Source organism: Solenopsis invicta, chromosome 9, assembly GCF_016802725.1.
Source record: "Solenopsis invicta isolate M01_SB chromosome 9, UNIL_Sinv_3.0, whole genome shotgun sequence".
Classification (NCBI taxonomy): Eukaryota; Metazoa; Arthropoda; class Insecta; order Hymenoptera; family Formicidae; genus Solenopsis; species Solenopsis invicta.
In genome coordinates, this window is record NC_052672.1 from 13,029,079 (window position 1) to 13,051,065 (window position 21,987).

Consider the following 21,987-nt stretch of genomic DNA (forward strand, 5'->3'; position numbering starts at 1 on the left):
AGCCATGAAGACATAACTTTTGATTGGTATAATATATAGCGCCAAATATTTTACACTAATTTTTTTTACTTTTAATTAAGCTTATTTATTTTATTGATTACTGTTTATTTTTCTATTTAATATTAATATTTAATATATAAAATTATCAATAATCGCCAGAGATTACATTATATACATTAAAAATCATCATCCGAATGTCTTTCTATTTTACTGACTGACCGCTTTTCTTGAGTGGCTTTAAGATTATAATTGCCTGTCGCACCCACAGAATTTAAAAGATCTTCATCATCATCATCATCGAAATCGCCGTCGATCAGTAAATCACTATCGCTATCTAACGAACCGTCGCTTTCATTTTCCTGGATCGTGCCTCTTTGCCGTCCAGACATACTACCGTAAATGCGTCGCTGAGTATATTGCATCTTGGAATGCGCTCTTCCAGTAGCTAAAATATTTTTAACTTGTTATTAAAAATATTTTAATAGGAAAATATATCATTTCCTTCATACATATATTTCTCCATTTTTTTTCAAGTATTTTATCGATTTAAGAGATTTACAGAATTACGATATTGCATATATCATGTAAGTTATTTTTTATAAAAATTGTTACTTGGCTTGATAGTGGATTGACCAGATTTTTCTGCCGCTGTGGCTTCCGGATTTGTAAGAGGAGTAACGAGAGATTCTTGAAGATTTGTAGCAAATATGGAATCGTTCCCTTCCATCATGCTCTCGAAATTCGTATCCTCGGCTCTCATTTGTTCCAGTTGCTTCTTTGTTGCAGCTTGCCTGCAATTGAAATTAATATTATTACGTGATTATATCGTGATCTATTTATATGCTATTTATAATTGTATCATTTTATTTTGTTTTATATTTGTTTTTGATGAATACCGTCTTTCAAATCTTTCTTGCTCCATCTTTGCTGTGTCTTCGTACAAGTGTTCCAAGTACGCTAGATACCGAAATTTCTGTAAATAATCATCGTACAAAGCTCTTAACTCAACTTCGAGCTTCTCAAATTCCTCCATAAATGCCGGACGCACTTTCTTCAATGTATGGAGTCTCTTTTGATTTCTATCGAGTTCCGTTTTCCGCCTCTCAATTCTTGCATCCAAGTTTTGTTCCGTTTCCTTCAAAATTAAATTATATTTATTATTTGATAAATTATGCTGTTGTATTACAATGAGACACTTTGTAAAAGTCAAACAAGCAATTTTAAGCACAAGAAGCCAAAGTAAACAAGTTTTATCACAGATAAAAATGTTTACTTTGACATTGTCGATCTGCTTCTTCGTTTCATTGATCTCTTTACGCGTATTCTCGATGACCTCCTTTAAAGCTACTTCTATTTCCGAAGTGTCAAACTGCCTCGCAATTTTGGTATTGCGAATCTCACGAAGTTCCACTTCTCGGCCAAGTAAGTCGAAGAGAGTCGCCCCGTTGATGGTCAACTGGCTCGCCAAGTGTCGAGTTGTTTTCAGCTCATTAATTTTATCGGATATATCGAAATCCACCACGTTCTGATTACCGCTCGATTGATTTTGCTCAGCACTACTACTGCTTTGTGCGTCATACAGCAATGTGGCTATCTTCAACATCTCCTTCACCGCGTAACCGTCGGCTTGATATAACTTCTTTGTATTTAACTTAACATTTGTCTTCAATGCCTAGAATGTATAGAATTATGTACTATCTGATTATGTTAGCGGATGACAGAAGACAAGCTTAATGTATAAATGCTGCTCTAATCTACTTGAATTTGCAAATTTTTAGAATACTGTTAACATTTTGCTTACTAAATGGTCCAGAATAACGTTTTAAAATAAATAACAATGTAATTTTATTAAATAACTTAGCAAATTCAACTTAATATACTACATGTAATGTTTAAATTATTTACCATGAACTCAGCGACACTACGTATCAGTGTTACACGTTGTTCCTCAGTGTCGTGATCGCTAAATACATCAACGTCTGGCTCGAATCGTTTCACCAGCCAAACCAGAATCTCTGCGACCAGGGGAAAATTCGGCACACGAAAGTTCGCGATGGAAATTAATCTTGGATAACCCAGCACCCTCATTATCTCGGTAAAATCTGTACAGGCAGAAACGAAAAAAAGGTAAATCACACATTACTGTTTCCTTAACCTGTATATCTATATTAATACTTATATACGTACTGCGTAAATCACGATAGGACATTTTCTCAATGAAAAACTAAAACTTGGTTATTGTAGTCAACTGTAGTAGAGACAGGTTTCCATTTCCACGGTTTGTTTTCTTATTCCCGGCATCAGCGTTACCATAGAAACCATGAGTATTACGGACAAGAGTGAGCAATCGACTTTTTATTATTGTGTATATTTTATATACATTTGCAATTTAAATATATATATATCATTTATATTTTATATATTTTATTATGTTTCTTATATATATATTTTAATGCAAATTAAAGTTTGATTTTAATTCAACGTTTTTACATTATCTTAATTTAATATTTCATTTTTTTTATATTACATTTATAAAGATTATTCTCATAAATTCATAGTACACTGTGTATAAATTCTTTTTCTTTATTTCATCTTTATTCATTCCTACTTATAGTTATAACTTATACAGTACTTGAATAAGTAACTTAAATAATTAACTAAATTAATTGCTTAAAACTCAACCAATGGAACTCGTCTGCTTTGTTTGATTTCAGAACGAGATCTCTTCTCATGTAGTCTCTCCCTAGCAGCTCTTAACATGTTCTTCCTTTTCTTTTCCTCTGATTCAGGTGACGATTCAAGTGACTTTACCAATGTGGCTCTTATCATTTCCCTTAACTTTTCAAGAGCGTCTGCCAAATTTAAGTGCTGAGATCTTGTCAAATCGGACTTGATTATTAAGTAACCTTCTTTGTTTATTTTATTCCTTTGCTGAAACAACAATAATAATATTGCTCAAGTTTTTCGCAAACCTGATATTACCAGGTTGTCAGGCAAAAATTTCATTGACCACTACTTATAATTTAAATTGACCACAAACTTTATATACGTGTGCGACTCTACTCACCTGTTCAGCTAACTTTTTTCGAATCTCTTCAGACAGCCAAGTAGCACTGTCCACCTGGAATCTCAAGTCTACCTTGGTATTTACACAATTCACATTTTGCCCTCCCGGTCCGCTGCTACCGCTGTACGTTATTTGTATTTTGTCTATGGGAATATAACCACTGAATTTTGCTTTAGGATCTGGTTTCTGAAAAACGAACTAGCGATAATCGCTGTCACCGTCCACTTAACATTGAGGTTATGTTACTCAAAGTATAATATAAATGATAATAAAAACGATAAATGAACGGAATTAATTTTATTACGTATTTTTAAGTAAATCAGTATACACTAACGAAAGTAGGAGTGTGTAGCTTCAGATTGCTTCCCGGATACAAGTTTTCCAAAGATAAGGCACTTTTGAAGCTGAAAGTTCTGTCGAGAGTATACAACAGCCTCTGACTTTCAACATTACTCTGTAAAATCTTGAAACACTGTCGCCTGACGATATTCATCTTGATTTGTATCTTTATTACCCTTCGATGAAAGTAACCTCCAAATCGACGTATGTTCGGTCACGAAAACATAACCAGAGAGGAACCTGAGAGCGGCCACGGCGGCCTTTTTCCTATAACGCTTCGAAACTCCCGTACACTAGTGATGCACATCTATTCTGGTCAGAATGGGAACTACGTGTCACATCCATTTTGCAACCCGCCGTTAAAAACAGTGTGGATGTTAGCACGGACAACAACCCACATCCATCTCTCGAGAAATGGATGTGGGTTGTTGTCCGTGCTAACATCCATTTTGCTGCAAATAAAATCTGACGCGTATCGCATATGTTGCATCCAGAACAGGGGTCGAGAATGTGCACAAATGATTAATTACGTCTACTTTCGCGTAATTTTTTATTTATTATAGTCTGAATTATTTACATTAACATTGATATTAATACATATCAATACGTTTATGCCCATATTTTGCACAATCATATTTTTACTTAAAAAAGATGTTTAATAGTAACAGAGAGAATTTGGTTCTTTAATAAAGAAACATTCATTTTACGCAGTACTTAAAAAATAATTGTAATTAACATCGCATCATATGATGAAGAAGAAATAAATGTCTTTCCACGAATAAATATACCATTTTTTTATTTTTACATAATTCTTTATTATTTAAATGTCTTCAAATTATGCTTTTGAAAAAATTAGCTTTTTTAATTTTTTTAAATCTTGACGCAACTCTCTCTCTCTCTCTCTCTTTCTCACTCTTTCTTCTCTTTCTCTCTTTCTCTTTTAATGTGATTGTCCTTTAATTGTTTAGGCTTTCAGTTAGAGAGAGAAAGCATCGCGATGATAGACATGGAGCAAGCGGCGATGTTATCTCTATGGATACCCTCCTCTTCACTCCCCTCTCGACCAATCACGTTTTCCGTGCTACGTTTAGCCGTAAAATTCAGAAAGAGGATTTCGGACGATTTCTGCGCAGGGACGTAGAGAGACTAGAAAGCGCCCACTCTTTTTTTATTATGTTACAATGGCATATACATGCATACGCATGATTTACAAATGATAATATGCGCGATTAATATGGCACAATAATTAATAATAATAATAATAATAATAATAATAATAATAATAATAATAATAATAATAATAATAATGTAATAAAAATCAATGAAATATATGGATACTTGAGTATTATTTTTATTCTCTAACTTACAAACGTGAAGATTATTGATCTGATTTTAATACAACCTTTCAACAGTTTTTACGAAATATCACGTAAAGATTAATCAAAACTTTACAAAAAAAAATTAATTAAGAATTATATAATAATATACGATATAAGGTATTAAAGTGTTAATCAGTAAAGTAACGGATTTTAATCAAATTCTTCTCGATATTAATCGATGGCAATTGTGGAAATGATGGAAATGGGATGGCAATCGGATGGAAATATTGGAACGAATGCAATGATGTTAATGGAATGGCAATACGTGGGGACCGGGGGAGAGTCCATTGTCGACGTGACATGGGCCTCCCCCGAGGCCCTAAACAGGGTCCAGGGATGGACGGTGGAGACCGGCTCCCTCGGAGAGACGTCTGATCATAGACTTATCTCCATGGAGCTGGTCTCCCCCCCCACGGAGGTGCGAGAGCAACGCCGCCGCACCCGGGATAGGAATCGATGGGTTCTGAGGAAACTCGACCTAGAAGCCCTCGAGGTCAGCCTCCACGCCTCCACTGGGCCGGAGGGAGGAGCTGACCTCGGAGCCGAGGAGGAGGCGGAGCGCCTCTGTGAGATTATGTCGCGTGCCTGCGACGCCTCCATGCCCCGCAGCAGACCTATGGCGCGCCGCGCCGCCTACTGGTGGTCCGCGGAGCTCGCCGAACTAAGGCGAGCTACCGTGGCCGCCAGGCGGGCGCACACGCGCGCCAAGCGACGGGGCATGAAGGAAGCGTTGACAAACGCCACGGCGGTCCTCAGGGATGCCAGAAAGGCCCTGAGGACCGCCATAGCTCGGGCGAAGGCCGCGGCCTGGGAGGATATGATCTCCGAGCTGGATCGCGACCCATGGGGCAGGCCATACTGTATAGTGATGAAAAGGCTTCGCCCATGGGCGCCTCCAGTCTCGGAGACGCTGGACCCCCAGTTCCTCCAAAGGGTGGTGAACACACTGTTCCCCACCCGGGGGAGGGATATCCCGGAAAAGTCCGGCCCTCCCCCAGGATGGTCGGAGGAACTGGAGGTGTCCAGGCACGAAATGGTCGCGGCCTTCGCCCGAATAACTGGCAAAAAAGCGAAGGCGCCCGGGCCGGATGGCATCTATGCCAAAATCTGGGCCCGGGCATCGCCTATCGTAGGGGAGGCACTTCGTGCCACGTACACGAAGTGCCTCCGGGAAGGTACCTTCCCCAGGAGGTGGAAGAGGGCCCGGCTTGTCCTCCTTAAAAAGGAGGGCAAGCCCGCGGAGAGTCCCTCCGCGTACAGGCCCCTCTGTATGCTGGATGATGCGGGTAAGATCTTCGAGCGAATAATCGCTAACCGCATCATCCGGCATATGGCCCGGAATGGTCCTGAACTGTCCCCCAAACAATACGGGTTCCGAGAGGCGCGATCGACAATTGACGCGATACGTCAGGTTCGGTCCCTCTCGGAATCCCTAACGGGGGACGGGGTGGTGGCGTTGGCGATATCCCTGGATATCGCCAACGCCTTTAATAGTCTCCCCTGGGGCGAGGTGGTGGCGGCGCTGAGCGAGTACTTTCGCCTGCCGCCCTACCTCGTCGCCATCGTTCAGGACTATTTCCGGGATAGGGAGCTGGAGTTCCGCGACAAAGACGGACTCCAGCAGCGGAGGGACGTGTCATGTGGCGTTCCACAGGGGTCCGTGTTGGGCCCCCTGCTATGGAACGCCGCATACGACAAAGTGCTCCGCACGGCCCTCCCCCCCGCTGCTACGTCGTCGGCTACGCTGACGACACGTTCATAGTGGCGGGGGGGACCTCCTGGGGAGGAGCAGTCGCCAAGGGCGACTGGGCAGTGGCCTGTGTCGTCGGTGCCATAAAAGGCCTGGGCCTGAGGGTGGCCCCGGAGAAGACAGAAGCCATATTCTTTCACGATGGCTCCTCCGGGGTACCGCCCCAGGCCTTCGTCCTGGTGGACAACACCCGTGTTCAGGTGGGTGCAACCCTGAAGTACCTTGGGTTGCACCTGGACGGTCGCTGGGCCTTCGCTGATCACTTTGACCAGCTGGCCCAGCGGTTGGGCAGGAGATTGAACGCTCTCAATGGGTTGATGCCCAACCTCCGGGGTCCGAGGGTGGGTGCTAGACGCGCGTACGCCCTCGCGATCATGTCCGGGGCCCTGTACGGAGCCCCGGTGTGGTTCCGCGAGGCGCTGGCCAGCCGCCGCATCAAGAAGGTGTTGCACGATGTGCAGCGGCGGCTGGCGCGAAGGATAACGCGCGCGTTTCGCACCGCTCCCAACGCGGCAATCATGGCCCTGGCGGGGCTCCCCCCGGCGGAGTACACGGCCGATGCCCTGGCGTGGACCTACGCCAGGGCAAAAGCCATCCGCCTTGAGGGGGGGGTAGTCACCCCCAGGGCCGCCGCGTTGCTACGGGAGAGGGCCCGTCGGCGGGTGATGAGGTCATGGAAGAGGAACCTCATCGACAACCCGCCGGCGGCCGGATCTCGGATCTTGGAGGCCGTCCTACCACACCTGGACGAGTGGGTGGGCCGCCCGTTTGGCGGCTTGTCCTATAGGACGACACAGGTGCTCACCGGGCATGGCTGCTTCGGTGAGTACCTGTGCAGGATAAGGAAGGAGCCGACGACACAGTGCCACCACTGTGGCGCCGCCCGGGACTCCGCGCGGCACACGATGGAAGAGTGTCCAGCGTGGGAAGAGCTGCGCGGAGTCTCTGAGGGCTGAAGTTGGAAACGACCTCTCCCTGCCGGCCATCATCAGTCAGATGGTCGGCAGGGAGAGCGCCTGGAAGGCGGTCTCCTCCTTCTGCGAGCGAGTCATGCTGCAGAAGGAGGAGGCCGAAAAGGTGCGGGAGCGTCAGCCTGGGGGCCGTATGCCCCCAGGCGATGCGAGGAACAGAAGGGGCGGCGGAGACGGGGGTCACAACTCGTCTCGGCCCTCGCCCCGTCCGCCCCGACGGAGAAGAAATGGCCCCCGCCGAGCCCGGAGTTCCACCGGGCGGCGGCGGGGCAGAAGAGCCGTGGCGGTCGCCCCCTCCCTCCCACTATCGTGGAGGAGAGGGACAACGGCGACCGCCACGGGAATGAAGAAAGGGAGCGACCCTCCTCCCCTACGGCTGCCGGCCCAGCTTTTGGGACGCACAGCCGCGGGAGAAGGGTCCCCCGCGCTAGTGAGCCCGGCGAGGCAGATCTGACCTAACGGTCCGGGGGAGCGATCGCGCGCGCTACTACGCGCCATCGCTCCCCCTCTAGCGCCTCGCCGGGGTGCTGGTGGGGGAGTGGAAGGAATTTCCTTCCTACCTCCTCCCCCCCAACACTGAGAAGGAGAAGCCGCCGCGCCGGACTAGTCCGGCGCGTAGGGGCCCGGGACATCCGGCCGGGGGGCCGGACTCCCGGGCTTTACCCCCGTAAACAACTCAAGGGGAAGAGGCGGGGGAGGGCTGGTGTCCCTCTCCCCCGACCTGAGGCCGGCTTGGCCTCACGGCCCTGCCGGGGGACCTGTACCAGGGTCCTCCCGGCGTGCTGAGTCGGCCTCGGCCGACCGGTCCGGGGGGCTCCGGAAGCATGCTGCACGCGTTCCCGGAGTCCCCCAGCCAAGGACCAGAGCCGGACACCCGGAGGGGTTTTAGTGGGTATGCCCCCGTCGTCACGTCGACGGCGGGGGAGAGCCCCACATAACCGCCAGGCCTCCCCCGAGGCCTGGGGTATGCGGTAACGCATTTCCTCTCCGTTAACAAAAAAAAAAAAAAAAAAAGGCTATCAGAACACAGAAATATTGGAGAAATTCGCGAAAAAAATTTTCTCAAATATTTTGAACTCTGACTGATATAAGTTTCGTTTTTCACTGTAGCGATTCGATGCATCATGATAAAAGTTAGAATACTTCTGGGGGCTATCAGAACACAGAAATATTGGAGAAATTTGCAAAAAAAATTTTTCTCAAAAATTTTGTTCTGATATAAGTCTTTCGTTTTTCACTTTATCGATTGGATCCATCATGATAAAAGTTAGAACACTTCTGGCGGCTATCAGAACACAGAAATATTGGTGAAATTCGCAAAAAAAATTTTACTCTAAAATTTTGGTCTGATATAAGTCTTTCGTTTTTCACTTTAGCGATTCGATCCATCATGAAAAAAGTTAATACTCTTTTGGGGTTATCAGAACACAAAGATATTGGAGAAAATCGCAAAAATAGTTTTACTCAATTATTTCGAACTCTGACTGATATAAGTCTTTCGTTTTTCACTTTAGCGATTCGATCCATCATGATAAAACTTAGAACTCTTCTGGTGGCTATCAGAACACAGAAATATTGGAGAAATTCGCAAAAAAAATTTCACTCAATAATTACGAACTCTGAATGATATAAGTCTTTCGTTTTTTACTTTAGCGATTCGATCCATCATGAAAAAAGTTAATACTCTTCTGGGGTTATCAGAACACACAGATATTGGAAAAAATCGTAAAAATAATTTTACTCAAAAATTTCGAAGTTTGACTGATATAAGTCTTTCGTTTTTCACTTTAGCGATTCGATCAATCATGATAAAAGATAGAACTCTTCTGGGGGCTATCAGAACACAGAAATATTGGAGAAATTCGCAAAAAAAATTTTTCTCAAAAATTTTGGTCTGATATAAGTATTTCGTTTTTCACTTTATCGATTCGATTCATCATGATAAAAGTTAGAACTCTTCTGAGGGCTATCAGAACACAGAAATATTGGAGAAATTCGCAAAAAAAATTTTTCTCAAAAATTTTGGTCTGATATAAGTCTTTCGTTTTTCACTTTAGCGGTTCGATCCATCATGAAAAAAGTTAGTACTCTTTTGGGGTTATCAGAACACAAAGATATTGGAGAAAATCGCACAAATAGTTTTACTCAATAATTTCGAACTCTGACTGATATAAGTCTTTCGTTTTTCACTTTAGCGATTCGATCCATCATGATAAAAATTAGAACTCTTCTGGCGGCTATCAGAACACAGAAATATTGGAGTAATTCGCAAAAAAAATTTCACTCAATAATTTCGAACTATGACTGATATAAGTCTTTCGTTTTTCACTTTAGCGATTCGATCCATCATGAAAGAAGTTAATAATCTTCTCGGGCCTATCAGAACACAGAAATATTGGAGAAATTCGCAAAAAAAATTTTTCTCAAAAATTTTGGTCTGATATAAGTCTTTCGTTTATCACTTTAGCTATTTGATCCATTATGAAAAAAGTTAATAATCTTCTGGGGCCTATCAAAACACAGAAATAATGGAGAAATTCGCAAAAAAAATTTCACTCAATAATTTCGAACTCTGACTGATATAAGTCGATCGTTTTTCACTTTAGCGATTCGATCAATCATGATAAAAGTTAGAACTCTTCTGGTGACTATCAGAACACAGAAATATTGGAGAAATTCGCAAAAAAAATTTTTCTCAAAAATTTTGGTCTGATATAAGTCTTTCGTTTTTCACTTTATCGATTCGATTCATAATGATAAAAGTTAGAACTCTTCTGAGGGCTATCAGAACACAGAAATATTGGAGAAATTCGCAAAAAAAATTTTTCTCAAAAACTTTGGTCTGATATAAGTCTTTCGTTTTTCACTTTAGCGGTTCGATCCATCATGAAAAAAGTTAGTACTCTTTTGGGGTTATCAGAACACAAAGATATTGGAGAAAATCGCACAAATAGTTTTACTCAATAATTTCGAACTCTGACTGATATAAGTCTTTCGTTTTTCACTTTAGCGATTCGATCCATCATGATAAAAAGTTAGAACTCTTCTGGCGGCTATCAGAACACAGAAATATTGGAGTAATTCGCAAAAAAAATTTCACTCAATAATTTCGAACTATGACTGATATAAGTTTTTCATTTTTCACTTTAGCGATTCCATCCATCATGAAAAAAGTTAATAATCTTCTCGGGCCTATCAGAACACAGAAATATTGGAGAAATTCGCAAAAAAAATTTTTCTCAAAAATTTTGGTCTGATATAAGTCTTTCGTTTATCACTTTAGCTATTTGATCCATCATGAAAAAAGTTAATAATCTTCTGGGGCCTATCAAAACACAGAAATAATGGAGAAATTCGCAAAAAAAATTTCACTCAATAATTTCGAACTCTGACTGATATAAGTCGATCGTTTTTCACTTTAGCGATTCGATCAATCATGATAAAAGTTAGAACTCTTCTGGTGACTATCAGAACACAGAAATAATGGAGAAATTCGCAAAAAAAATTTTTCTCAAAAATTTTGGTCTGATATAAGTCTTTCGTTCATCACTTCAGCTATTTGATCCATCATGAAAAAAGTTAATAATCTTCTGGGGCCTATCAAAACACAGAAACATTGGAGAAATTCGCAAAAAAAAATTTTTCTCAAAAATTTTGGTCTGATATAAGTCTTTCGTTCATCACTTTAGCTATTTAATCCTTCATGAAAAAAGTTAATAATCTTCTGGGGCCTATCAAAACACAGAAATATTGGAGAAATTCGCAAAAAAAATTTTCTCAAAAATTTTGGTCTGATATAAGTATTTCGTTCATCACTTTAGCTATTTGATCCATCATGAAAAATGTTAATACTCTTCTGGGGTTATCAGAACACACAGATGATGGAGAAATTCGCAAAAAAAATTTCACTCAATAATTTCGAACTCTGACTGATATAAGTCTTTCGTTTTTCACTTTAGCGATTCGATCCATCATGATAAAAGTTAGAACACTTCTGGCGGCTATCAGAACACAGAAATATTGGAGAAATTCGCAAAAAAAATTTTTCTCAAAAATTTTGGTCTGATATAAGTCTTTCGTTTTTCACTTTAGCGGTTCGATCCATCATGAAAAAAGTTAGTACTCTTTTGGGGTTATCAGAACACAAAGATATTGGAGAAAATCGCACAAATAGTTTTACTCAATAATTTCGAACTCTGACTGATATAAGTCTTTCGTTTTTCACTTTAGCGATTCGATCCATCATGATAAAAATTAGAACTCTTCTGGCGGCTATCAGAACACAGAAATATTGGAGTAATTCGCAAAAAAAATTTCACTCAATAATTTCGAACTATGACTGATATAAGTCTTTCGTTTTTCACTTTAGCGATTCGATCCATCATGAAAAAAGTTAATAATCTTCTCGGGCCTATCAGAACACAGAAATATTGGAGAAATTCGCAAAAAAAATTTTTCTCAAAAATTTTGGTCTGATATAAGTCTTTCGTTTATCACTTTAGCTATTTGATCCATCATGAAAAAAGTTAATAATCTTCTGGGGCCTATCAAAACACAGAAATAATGGAGAAATTCGCAAAAAAAATTTCACTCAATAATTTCGAACTCTGACTGATATAAGTCGATCGTTTTTCACTTTAGCGATTCGATCAATCATGATAAAAGTTAGAACTCTTCTGGTGACTATCAGAACACAGAAATATTGGAGAAATTCGCAAAAAAAATTTTTCTCAAAAATTTTGGTCTGATATAAGTCTTTCGTTCATCACTTCAGCTATTTGATCCATCATGAAAAAAGTTAATAATCTTCTGGGGCCTATCAAAACACAGAAACATTGGAGAAATTCGCAAAAAAAAACTTTTCTCAAAAATTTTGGTCTGATATAAGTCTTTCGTTCATCACTTTAGCTATTTAATCCTTCATGAAAAAAGTTAATAATCTTCTGGGGTTATCAGAACACACAGATGATGGAGAAATTCGCAAAAAAAATTTCACTCAAAAATTTTGAAGTTTGACTGATATAAGTCTTTCGTTTTTCACTTTAGCGATTCGATCCATCATGAAAAATTTAATACTCTTCTGGGGTTATCAGAACACACAGATATTGGAGAAAATCGCAAAAATAATTTTACTCAAAAATTTTGAAGTTTGACTGATATAAGTCTTTCGTTTTTCACTTTAGCGATTCGATTCATCATGATAAAAGTTAGAACACTTCTGGCGGCTATCAGAACACAGAAATATTGGAGAAATTCGCAAAAAAAATTTTTCACAAAAATTTTGGTCTGATATAAGTCTTTCGTTTTTCACTTTAGCGATTCGATCCATCATGATAAAACTTAGAACTCTTCTGGAGGCTATCAGAACACAGAAATATTGGAGAAATTCGCAAAAAAAATTTTTCTCAAAAATTTTGGTCTGATATAAGTCTTTCGTTTTTCACTTTATCGATTCGATTCATAATGATAAAAGTTAGAACTCTTCTGAGGGCTATCAGAACACAGAAATATTGGAGAAATTCGCAAAAAAAATTTTTCTCAAAAACTTTGGTCTGATATAAGTCTTTCGTTTTTCACTTTAGCGGTTCGATCCATCATGAAAAAAGTTAGTACTCTTTTGGGGTTATCAGAACACAAAGATATTGGAGAAAATCGCACAAATAGTTTTACTCAATAATTTCGAACTCTGACTGATATAAGTCTTTCGTTTTTCACTTTAGCGATTCGATCCATCATGATAAAAATTAGAACTCTTCTGGCGGCTATCAGAACACAGAAATATTGGAGTAATTCGCAAAAAAAATTTCACTCAATAATTTCGAACTATGACTGATATAAGTTTTTCATTTTTCACTTTAGCGATTCGATCCATCATGAAAAAAGTTAATAATCTTCTCGGGCCTATCAGAACACAGAAATATTGGAGAAATTCGCAAAAAAAATTTTTCTCAAAAATTTTGGTCTGATATAAGTCTTTCGTTTATCACTTTAGCTATTTGATCCATCATGAAAAAAGTTAATAATCTTCTGGGGCCTATCAAAACACAGAAATAATGGAGAAATTCGCAAAAAAAATTTCACTCAATAATTTCGAACTCTGACTGATATAAGTCGATCGTTTTTCACTTTAGCGATTCGATCAATCATGATAAAAGTTAGAACTCTTCTGGTGACTATCAGAACACAGAAATAATGGAGAAATTCGCAAAAAAAATTTTTCTCAAAAATTTTGGTCTGATATAAGTCTTTCGTTCATCACTTCAGCTATTTGATCCATCATGAAAAAAGTTAATAATCTTCTGGGGCCTATCAAAACACAGAAACATTGGAGAAATTCGCAAAAAAAATTTTTCTCAAAAATTTTGGTCTGATATAAGTCTTTCGTTCATCACTTTAGCTATTTAATCCTTCATGAAAAAAGTTAATAATCTTCTGGGGCCTATCAAAACACAGAAATATTGGAGAAATTCGCAAAAAAATTTTCTCAAAAATTTTGGTCTGATATAAGTATTTCGTTCATCACTTTAGCTATTTGATCCATCATGAAAAATGTTAATACTCTTCTGGGGTTATCAGAACACACAGATGATGGAGAAATTCGCAAAAAAAATTTCACTCAATAATTTCGAACTCTGACTGATATAAGTCTTTCGTTTTTCACTTTAGCGATTCGATCCATCATGATAAAAGTTAGAACTCTTCTGGCGGCTATCAGAACACAGAAATATTGGAGAAATTCGCAAAAAAAATTTTTCTCAAAAATTTTGGTCTGATATAAGTCTTTCGTTTTTCACTTTAGCGGTTCGATCCATCATGAAAAAAGTTAGTACTCTTTTGGGGTTATCAGAACACAAAGATATTGGAGAAAATCGCACAAATAGTTTTACTCAATAATTTCGAACTCTGACTGATATAAGTCTTTCGTTTTTCACTTTAGCGATTCGATCCATCATGATAAAAGTTAGAACTCTTCTGGCGGCTATCAGAACACAGAAATATTGGAGTAATTCGCAAAAAAAATTTCACTCAATAATTTCGAACTATGACTGATATAAGTCTTTCGTTTTTCACTTTAGCGATTCGATCCATCATGAAAAAAGTTAATAATCTTCTCGGGCCTATCAGAACACAGAAATATTGGAGAAATTCGCAAAAAAAATTTTTCTCAAAAATTTTGGTCTGATATAAGTCTTTCGTTTATCACTTTAGCTATTTGATCCATCATGAAAAAAGTTAATAATCTTCTGGGGCCTATCAAAACACAGAAATAATGGAGAAATTCGCAAAAAAAATTTCACTCAATAATTTCGAACTCTGACTGATATAAGTCGATCGTTTTTCACTTTAGCGATTCGATCAATCATGATAAAACTTAGAACTCTTCTGGTGGCTATCAGAACACAGAAATATTGGAGAAATTCGCAAAAAAAATTTCACTCAATAATTACGAACTCTGAATGATATAAGTCTTTCGTTTTTTACTTTAGCGATTCGATCCATCATGAAAAAAGTTAATACTCTTCTGGGGTTATCAGAACACACAGATATTGGAAAAAATCGTAAAAATAATTTTACTCAAAAATTTCGAAGTTTGACTGATATAAGTCTTTCGTTTTTCACTTTAGCGATTCGATCAATCATGATAAAAGATAGAACTCTTCTGGGGGCTATCAGAACACAGAAATATTGGAGAAATTCGCAAAAAAAATTTTTCTCAAAAATTTTGGTCTGATATAAGTCTTTCGTTTTTCACTTTATCGATTCGATTCATCATGATAAAAGTTAGAACTCTTCTGAGGGCTATCAGAACACAGAAATATTGGAGAAATTCGCAAAAAAAATTTTTCTCAAAAATTTTGGTCTGATATAAGTCTTTCGTTTTTCACTTTAGCGGTTCGATCCATCATGAAAAAAGTTAGTACTCTTTTGGGGTTATCAGAACACAAAGATATTGGAGAAAATCGCACAAATAGTTTTACTCAATAATTTCGAACTCTGACTGATATAAGTCTTTCGTTTTTCACTTTAGCGATTCGATCCATCATGATAAAAGTTAGAACTCTTCTGGCGGCTATCAGAACACAGAAATATTGGAGTAATTCGCAAAAAAAATTTCACTCAATAATTTCGAACTATGACTGATATAAGTTTTTCATTTTTCACTTTAGCGATTCGATCCATCATGAAAAAAGTTAATAATTTTCTCGGGCCTATCAGAACACAGAAATATTGGAGAAATTCGCAAAAAAAATTTTTCTCAAAAATTTTGGTCTGATATAAGTCTTTCGTTTATCACTTTAGCTATTTGATCCATCATGAAAAAAGTTAATAATCTTCTGGGGCCTATCAGAACACAGAAATATTGGAGAAATTCGCAAAAAAAATTTCACTCAATAATTTCGAACTCTGACTGATATAAGTCTTTCGTTTTTCACTTTAGCGATTCGATCAATCATGATAAAAGTCAGAACTCTTCTGGGGGTTATCAGAACTCAGAAATATTGGAGAAAATCGCAAAAATAATTTTACTCAAAAATTTCGAAGTTTGACTGATATAAGTCTTTCGTTTTTCACTTTATCGATTCGATTCATCATGATAAAAGTTAGAACTCTTCTGAGGGCTATCAGAACACAGAAATATTGGAGAAATTCGCAAAAAAAATTTTTCTCAAAAATTTTGGTCTGATATAAGTCTTTCGTTTTTCACTTTAGCGATTCGATCCATCATGATAAAAGTTAGAACACTTCTGGCGGCTATCAGAACACAGAAATATTGGAGAAATTCGCAAAAATAATATCACTCAATAATTTCGAACTCTGACTGATATAAGTCTTTCGTTTTTCACTTTAGCGATTCGATCAATCATGATAAAAGTTAGAACTCTTCTGGGGGCTATCAGAACACAGAAATATTGGAGAAATTCGCAAAAAAAATTTTTCTCAAAAATTTTGGTCTGATATAAGTCTTTCGTTTTTCACTTTAGCGATTCGATCCATCATGATAAAAGTTAGAAATCTTCTGGTGACTATCAGAACACAGAAATATTGGAGAAATTCGCAAAAAAAATTTCACTCAATAATTTCGAACTCTGACTGATATAAGTCTTTCGTTTTTCACTTTAGCGATTCGATTCATCATGATAAAGGTTAGAACACTTCTGGCGGCTATCAGAACACAGAAATATTGGAGAAATTCGCAAAAAAAATTTTTCTCAAAAATTTTGGTCTGATATAAGTCTTTCGTTTTTCACTTTAGCGATTCGATCCATCATGAAAAAAGTTAATACTCTTTTGGGGTTATCAGAACACAAAGATATTGGAGAAAATCGAAAAAATAGTTTTACTCAATAATTTCGAACTCTGACTGATATAAGTCTTTCGTTTTTCACTTTAGCGATTCGATCCATCATGATAAAAGTCAGAACTCTTCTGGGGGTTATCAGAACTCAGAAATATTGGAGAAAATCGCAAAAATAATTTTACTCAAAAATTTCGAAGTTTGACTGATATAAGTCTTTCGTTTTTCACTTTATCGATTCGATTCATCATGATAAAAGTTAGAACTCTTCTGAGGGCTATCAGAACACAGAAATATTGGAGAAATTCGCAAAAAAATTTTTCTCAAAAATTTTGGTCTGATATAAGTCTTTCGTTTTTCACTTTAGCGATTCGATCCATCATGATAAAAGTTAGAACACTTCTGGCGGCTATCAGAACACAGAAATATTGGAGAAATTCGCAAAAATAATATCACTCAATAATTTCGAACTCTGACTGATATAAGTCTTTCGTTTTTCACTTTAGCGATTCGATCAATCATGATAAAAGTTAGAACTCTTCTGGGGGCTATCAGAACACAGAAATATTGGAGAAATTCGCAAAAAAATTTTTCTCAAAAATTTTGGTCTGATATAAGTCTTTCGTTTTTCACTTTAGCGATTCGATCCATCATGATAAAAGTTAGATCTCTTCTGGGGACTATCAGAACACAGAAATATTGGAGAAATTCGCAAAAAAAATTTCACTCAATAATTTCGAACTCTGACTGATATAAGTCTTTCGTTTTTCACTTTAGCGATTCGATTCATCATGATAAAGGTTAGAACACTTCTGGCGGCTATCAGAACACAGAAATATTGGAGAAATTCGCAAAAAAAATTTTTCTCAAAAATTTTGGTCTGATATAAGTCTTTCGTTTTTCACTTTAGCGATTCGATCCATCATGAAAAAAGTTAATACTCTTCTGGGGTTATCAGAACACAAAGATATTGGAGAAAATCGCAAAAATAGTTTTACTCAATAATTTCGAACTCTGACTGATATAAGACTTTCGTTTTTCACTTTAGCGATTCGATCCATCATGATAAAAGTCAGAACTCTTCTGGGGGTTATCAGAACTCAGAAATATTGGAGAAAATCGCAAAAATAATTTTACTCAAAAATTTTGAAGTTTGACTGATATAAGTCTTTCGTTTTTCACTTTAGCGATTCGATCCATCATGAAAAACGTTAATACTCTTTTGGGGTTATCAGAACACACAGATATTGGAGAAAATCGCAAAAATAATTTTACTCAAAAATTTCGAAGTTTGACTGATATAAGTCTTTCGTTTTTCACTTTAGAGATTCGATCAATCATGATAAAAGTTAAAACTCTTCTGGGGGCTATCAGAACACAGAAATATTGGAGAAATTCGCAAAAAAAATTTTCTCAAAAATTTTGGTCTGATATAAGTCTTTCGTTTTTCACTTTAGCGATTCGATCCATCATGAAAAACGTTAATACTCTTTTGGGGTTATCAGAACACAAAGATATTGGAGAAAATCGCAAAAATAGTTTTACTCAATAATTTCGAACTCTGACTGATATAAGTCTTTCGTTTTTCACTTTAGCGATTCGATCCATCATGATAAAAGTCAGAACTCTTCTGGGGGTTATCAGAACTCAGAAATATTGGAGAAAATCGCAAAAATAATTTTACTCAAAAATTTTGAAGTTTGACTGATATAAGTCTTTCGTTTTTCACTTTAGCGATTCGATCCATCATGAAAAAAGTTAATACTCTTTTGGGGTTATCAGAACACAAAGATATTGGAGAAAATCGCAAAAATAGTTTTACTCAATTATTTCGAACTCTGACTGATATAAGTCTTTCGTTTTTCACTTTAGCGATTCGATCCATCATGATAAAACTTAGAACTCTTCTGGTGGCTATCAGAACACAGAAATATTGGAGAAATTCGCAAAAAAAATTTCACTCAATAATTACGAACTCTGAATGATATAAGTCTTTCGTTTTTTACTTTAGCGATTCGATCCATCATGAAAAAAGTTAATACTCTTCTGGTGTTATCAGAACACACAGATATTGGAAAAAATCGTAAAAATAATTTTACTCAAAAATTTCGAAGTTTGACTGATATAAGTCTTTCGTTTTTCACTTTAGCGATTCGATCAATCATGATAAAAGATAGAACTCTTCTGGGGGCTATCAGAACACAGAAATATTGGAGAAATTCGCAAAAAAAATTTTTCTCAAAAATTTTGGTCTGATATAAGTCTTTCGTTTTTCACTTTAGCGATTCGATCCATCATGATAAAAGTTAGAACTCTTCTGGGGCTATCAGAACACAGAAATATTGGAGAAATTCGCAAAAAAAATTTTTCTCAAAAATTTTGGTCTGATATAAGTCTTTCGTTTTTCACTTTAGCGGTTCGATCCATCATGAAAAAAGTTAGTACTCTTTTGGGGTTATCAGAACACAAAGATATTGGAGAAAATCGCACAAATAGTTTTACTCAATAATTTCGAACTCTGACTGATATAAGTCTTTCGTTTTTCACTTTAGCGATTCGATCCATCATGATAAAAATTAGAACTCTTCTGGCGGCTATCAGAACACAGAAATATTGGAGAAATTCGCAAAAAAAATTTCACTCAATAATTTCGAACTATGACTGATATAAGTTTTTCGTTTTTCACTTTAGCGATTCGATCCATCATGAAAAAAGTTAATAACTTTCTGGGGCTATCAGAACACAGAAATATTGGAGAAATTCGCAAAAAAAATTTTTCTCAAAAATTTTGGTCTGATATAAGTCTTTCGTTTATCACTTTAGCTATTTGATCCATCATGAAAAAAGTTAATAATCTTCTGGGGCCTATCAAAACACAGAAATAATGGAGAAATTCGCAAAAAAAATTTCACTCAATAATTTCGAACTCTGACTGATATAAGTCTATCGTTTTTCACTTTAGCGATTCGATCCATCATGATAAAAGTTAGAACTCTTCTGGTGACTATCAGAACACAGAAATATTGGAGAAATTCGCAAAAAAAATTTTTCTCAAAAATTTTGGTCTGATATAAGTCTTTCGTTCATCACTTCAGCTATTTGATCCATCATGAAAAAAGTTAATAATCTTCTGGGGCCTATCAAAACACAGAAACATTGGAGAAATTCGCAAAAAAAAACTTTTCTCAAAAATTTTGGTCTGATATAAGTCTCTCGTTCATCACTTTAGCTATTTAATCCTTCATGAAAAAAGTTAATAATCTTCTGGGGTTATCAGAACACACAGATGATGGAGAAATTCGCAAAAAAAATTTCACTCAAAAATTTTGAAGTTTGACTGATATAAGTCTTTCGTTTTTCACTTTAGCGATTCGATCCATCATGAAAAATTTAATACTCTTCTGGGGTTATCAGAACACACAGATATTGGAGAAAATCGCAAAAATAATTTTACTCAAAAATTTTGAAGTTTGACTGATATAAGTCTTTCGTTTTTCACTTTATCGATTCGATCCAACATGATAAAAGTTAGAACTCTTCTGGCGGCTATCAGAACACAGAAATATTGGAGAAATACGCAAAAAAAATTTTTCTCAAAAATTTTGGTCTGATATAAGTCTTTCGTCTTTCACTTTAGCGATTCGATCCATCATGAAAAAAGTTAATACTCTTTTGGGATTATCAGAACACAAAGATATTGGAGAAAATCGCAAAAATAGTTTTACTCAATAATTTCGAACTCTGACTGATATAAGTCTTTCGTTTTTCACTTTAGCGATTCGATCCAACATGATAAAAGTTAGAACTCTTCTGGCGGCTATCAGAACACAGAAATATTGGAGTAATTCGCAAAAAAAATTTCACTCAATAATTTCGAACTATGACTGATATAAGTCTTTCGTTTTTCACTTTAGCGATTCGATTCATCATGATAAAAGTTAGAACACTTCTGGCGGCTATCAGAACACAGAAATATTGGAGAAATTCGCAAAAAAAATTTTTCACAAAAATTTTGGTCTGATATAAGTCTTTCGTTTTTCACTTTAGCGATTCGATCCATCATGATAAAACTTAGAACTCTTCTGGAGGCTATCAGAACACAGAAATATTGGAGAAATTCGCAAAAAAAATTTCACTCAATAATTACGAACTCTGAATGATATAAGTCTTTCGTTTTTTACTTTAGCGATTCGATCCATCATGAAAAAGTTAATACTCTTCTGGGGTTATCAGAACACACAGATATTGGAAAAAATCGTAAAAATAATTTTATTCAAAAATTTCGAAGTTTGACTGATATAAGTCTTTCGTTTTTCACTTTAGCGATTCGATCAATCATGATAAAAGTTAGAACTCTTCTGGGGGCTATCAGAACACAAAAATATTGGAGAAATTCGCAAAAAAAATATTTCTCAAAAATTTTGATCTGATATAAGTCTTTCGTATTTCACTTTAGCGATTCGATCCATCATGAAAAAAGTTAATACTCTTTTGGGGTTATCAGAACACAAAGATATTGGAGAAAATCGAAAAAATAGTTTTACTCAATAATTTCGAACTCTGACTGATATAAGTCTTTCGTTTTTCACTTTAGCGATTCGATCCATCATGATAAAAGTCAGAACTCTTCTGGGGGTTATCAGAACTCAGAAATATTGGAGAAAATCGCAAAAATAATTTTACTCAAAAATTTCGAAGTTTGACTGATATAAGTCTTTCGTTTTTCACTTTATCGATTCGATTCATCATGATAAAAGTTAGAACTCTTCTGAGGGCTATCAGAACACAGAAATATTGGAGAAATTCGCAAAAAAAATTTTTCTCAAAAATTTTGGTCTGATATAAGTCTTTCGTTTTTCACTTTAGCGATTCGATCCATCATGATAAAAGTTAGAACACTTCTGGCGGCTATCAGAACACAGAAATATTGGAGAAATTCGCAAAAATAATATCACTCAATAATTTCGAACTCTGACTGATATAAGTCTTTCGTTTTTCACTTTAGCGATTCGATCAATCATGATAAAAGTTAGAACTCTTCTGGGGGCTATCAGAACACAGAAATATTGGAGAAATTCGCAAAAAAAATTTTTCTCAAAAATTTTGGTCTGATATAAGTCTTTCGTTTTTCACTTTAGCGATTCGATCCATCATGATAAAAGTTAGAACTCTTCTGAGGGCTA

The 21,987-nt window shown here is 37.1% G+C and overlaps 2 protein-coding genes across 3 annotated transcripts; both read right to left on the reverse strand.

Moving 5' to 3' along the window:
* Positions 1-88: 88 nt before the first annotated feature.
* Positions 89-2,439, reverse strand: LOC105198003 (clusterin-associated protein 1). 2 transcript variants are annotated; one of them, XM_011164626.3, is made up of 6 exons: positions 2,188-2,436; positions 1,906-2,102; positions 1,274-1,672; positions 897-1,135; positions 613-791; positions 89-445 (listed from the first exon to the last, which is right to left on the reverse strand). In XM_011164626.3, exons 1-6 carry the CDS (start codon positions 2,207-2,209, stop codon positions 177-179), a joined length of 1,305 nt encoding a protein of 434 aa, XP_011162928.2. In that variant the 5' UTR covers positions 2,210-2,436; the 3' UTR covers positions 89-176. The 2 variants fall into 2 exon arrangements, with proteins under 2 accessions (XP_011162928.2, XP_039309736.1); XM_039453802.1 differs by having other exon boundaries at positions 897-1,672; positions 2,188-2,439.
* Positions 2,440-2,573: 134 nt separating this feature from the next.
* Positions 2,574-3,738, reverse strand: LOC105198002 (peptidyl-tRNA hydrolase ICT1, mitochondrial). Its single transcript, XM_011164625.3, has 3 exons — positions 3,402-3,738; positions 3,068-3,253; positions 2,574-2,931 (listed from the first exon to the last, which is right to left on the reverse strand). The coding sequence occupies exons 1-3, from the start codon at positions 3,558-3,560 to the stop codon at positions 2,671-2,673; spliced, it is 606 nt and encodes a 201-aa protein (XP_011162927.1). The 5' UTR covers positions 3,561-3,738; the 3' UTR covers positions 2,574-2,670.
* Between the last annotated feature and the right edge of the window lie 18,249 nt (positions 3,739-21,987).

Coding starts and splice junctions, on each gene's coding strand:
- LOC105198002 (XM_011164625.3), bottom strand. CDS start 3,560: ATGAATATCGTCAGGCGACAGTGTTTCAAGATTTTACAGAGTAATGTT. Junction 3,254..3,401: donor AGCTACACACTCCTACTTTC/GTTAGTGTATAC, acceptor TTCGTTTTTCAG/AAACCAGATCCTAAAGCAAA. Junction 2,932..3,067: donor GAAAAAAGTTAGCTGAACAG/GTGAGTAGAGTC, acceptor TTGTTGTTTCAG/CAAAGGAATAAAATAAACAA.
- LOC105198003 (XM_039453802.1), bottom strand. CDS start 2,209: ATGTCCTATCGTGATTTACGCA. Junction 1,673..1,905: donor GTAGTGTCGCTGAGTTCATG/GTAAATAATTTA, acceptor TATACATTCTAG/GCATTGAAGACAAATGTTAA. Junction 792..896: donor CAAGAAAGATTTGAAAGACG/GTATTCATCAAA, acceptor TTTCAATTGCAG/GCAAGCTGCAACAAAGAAGC.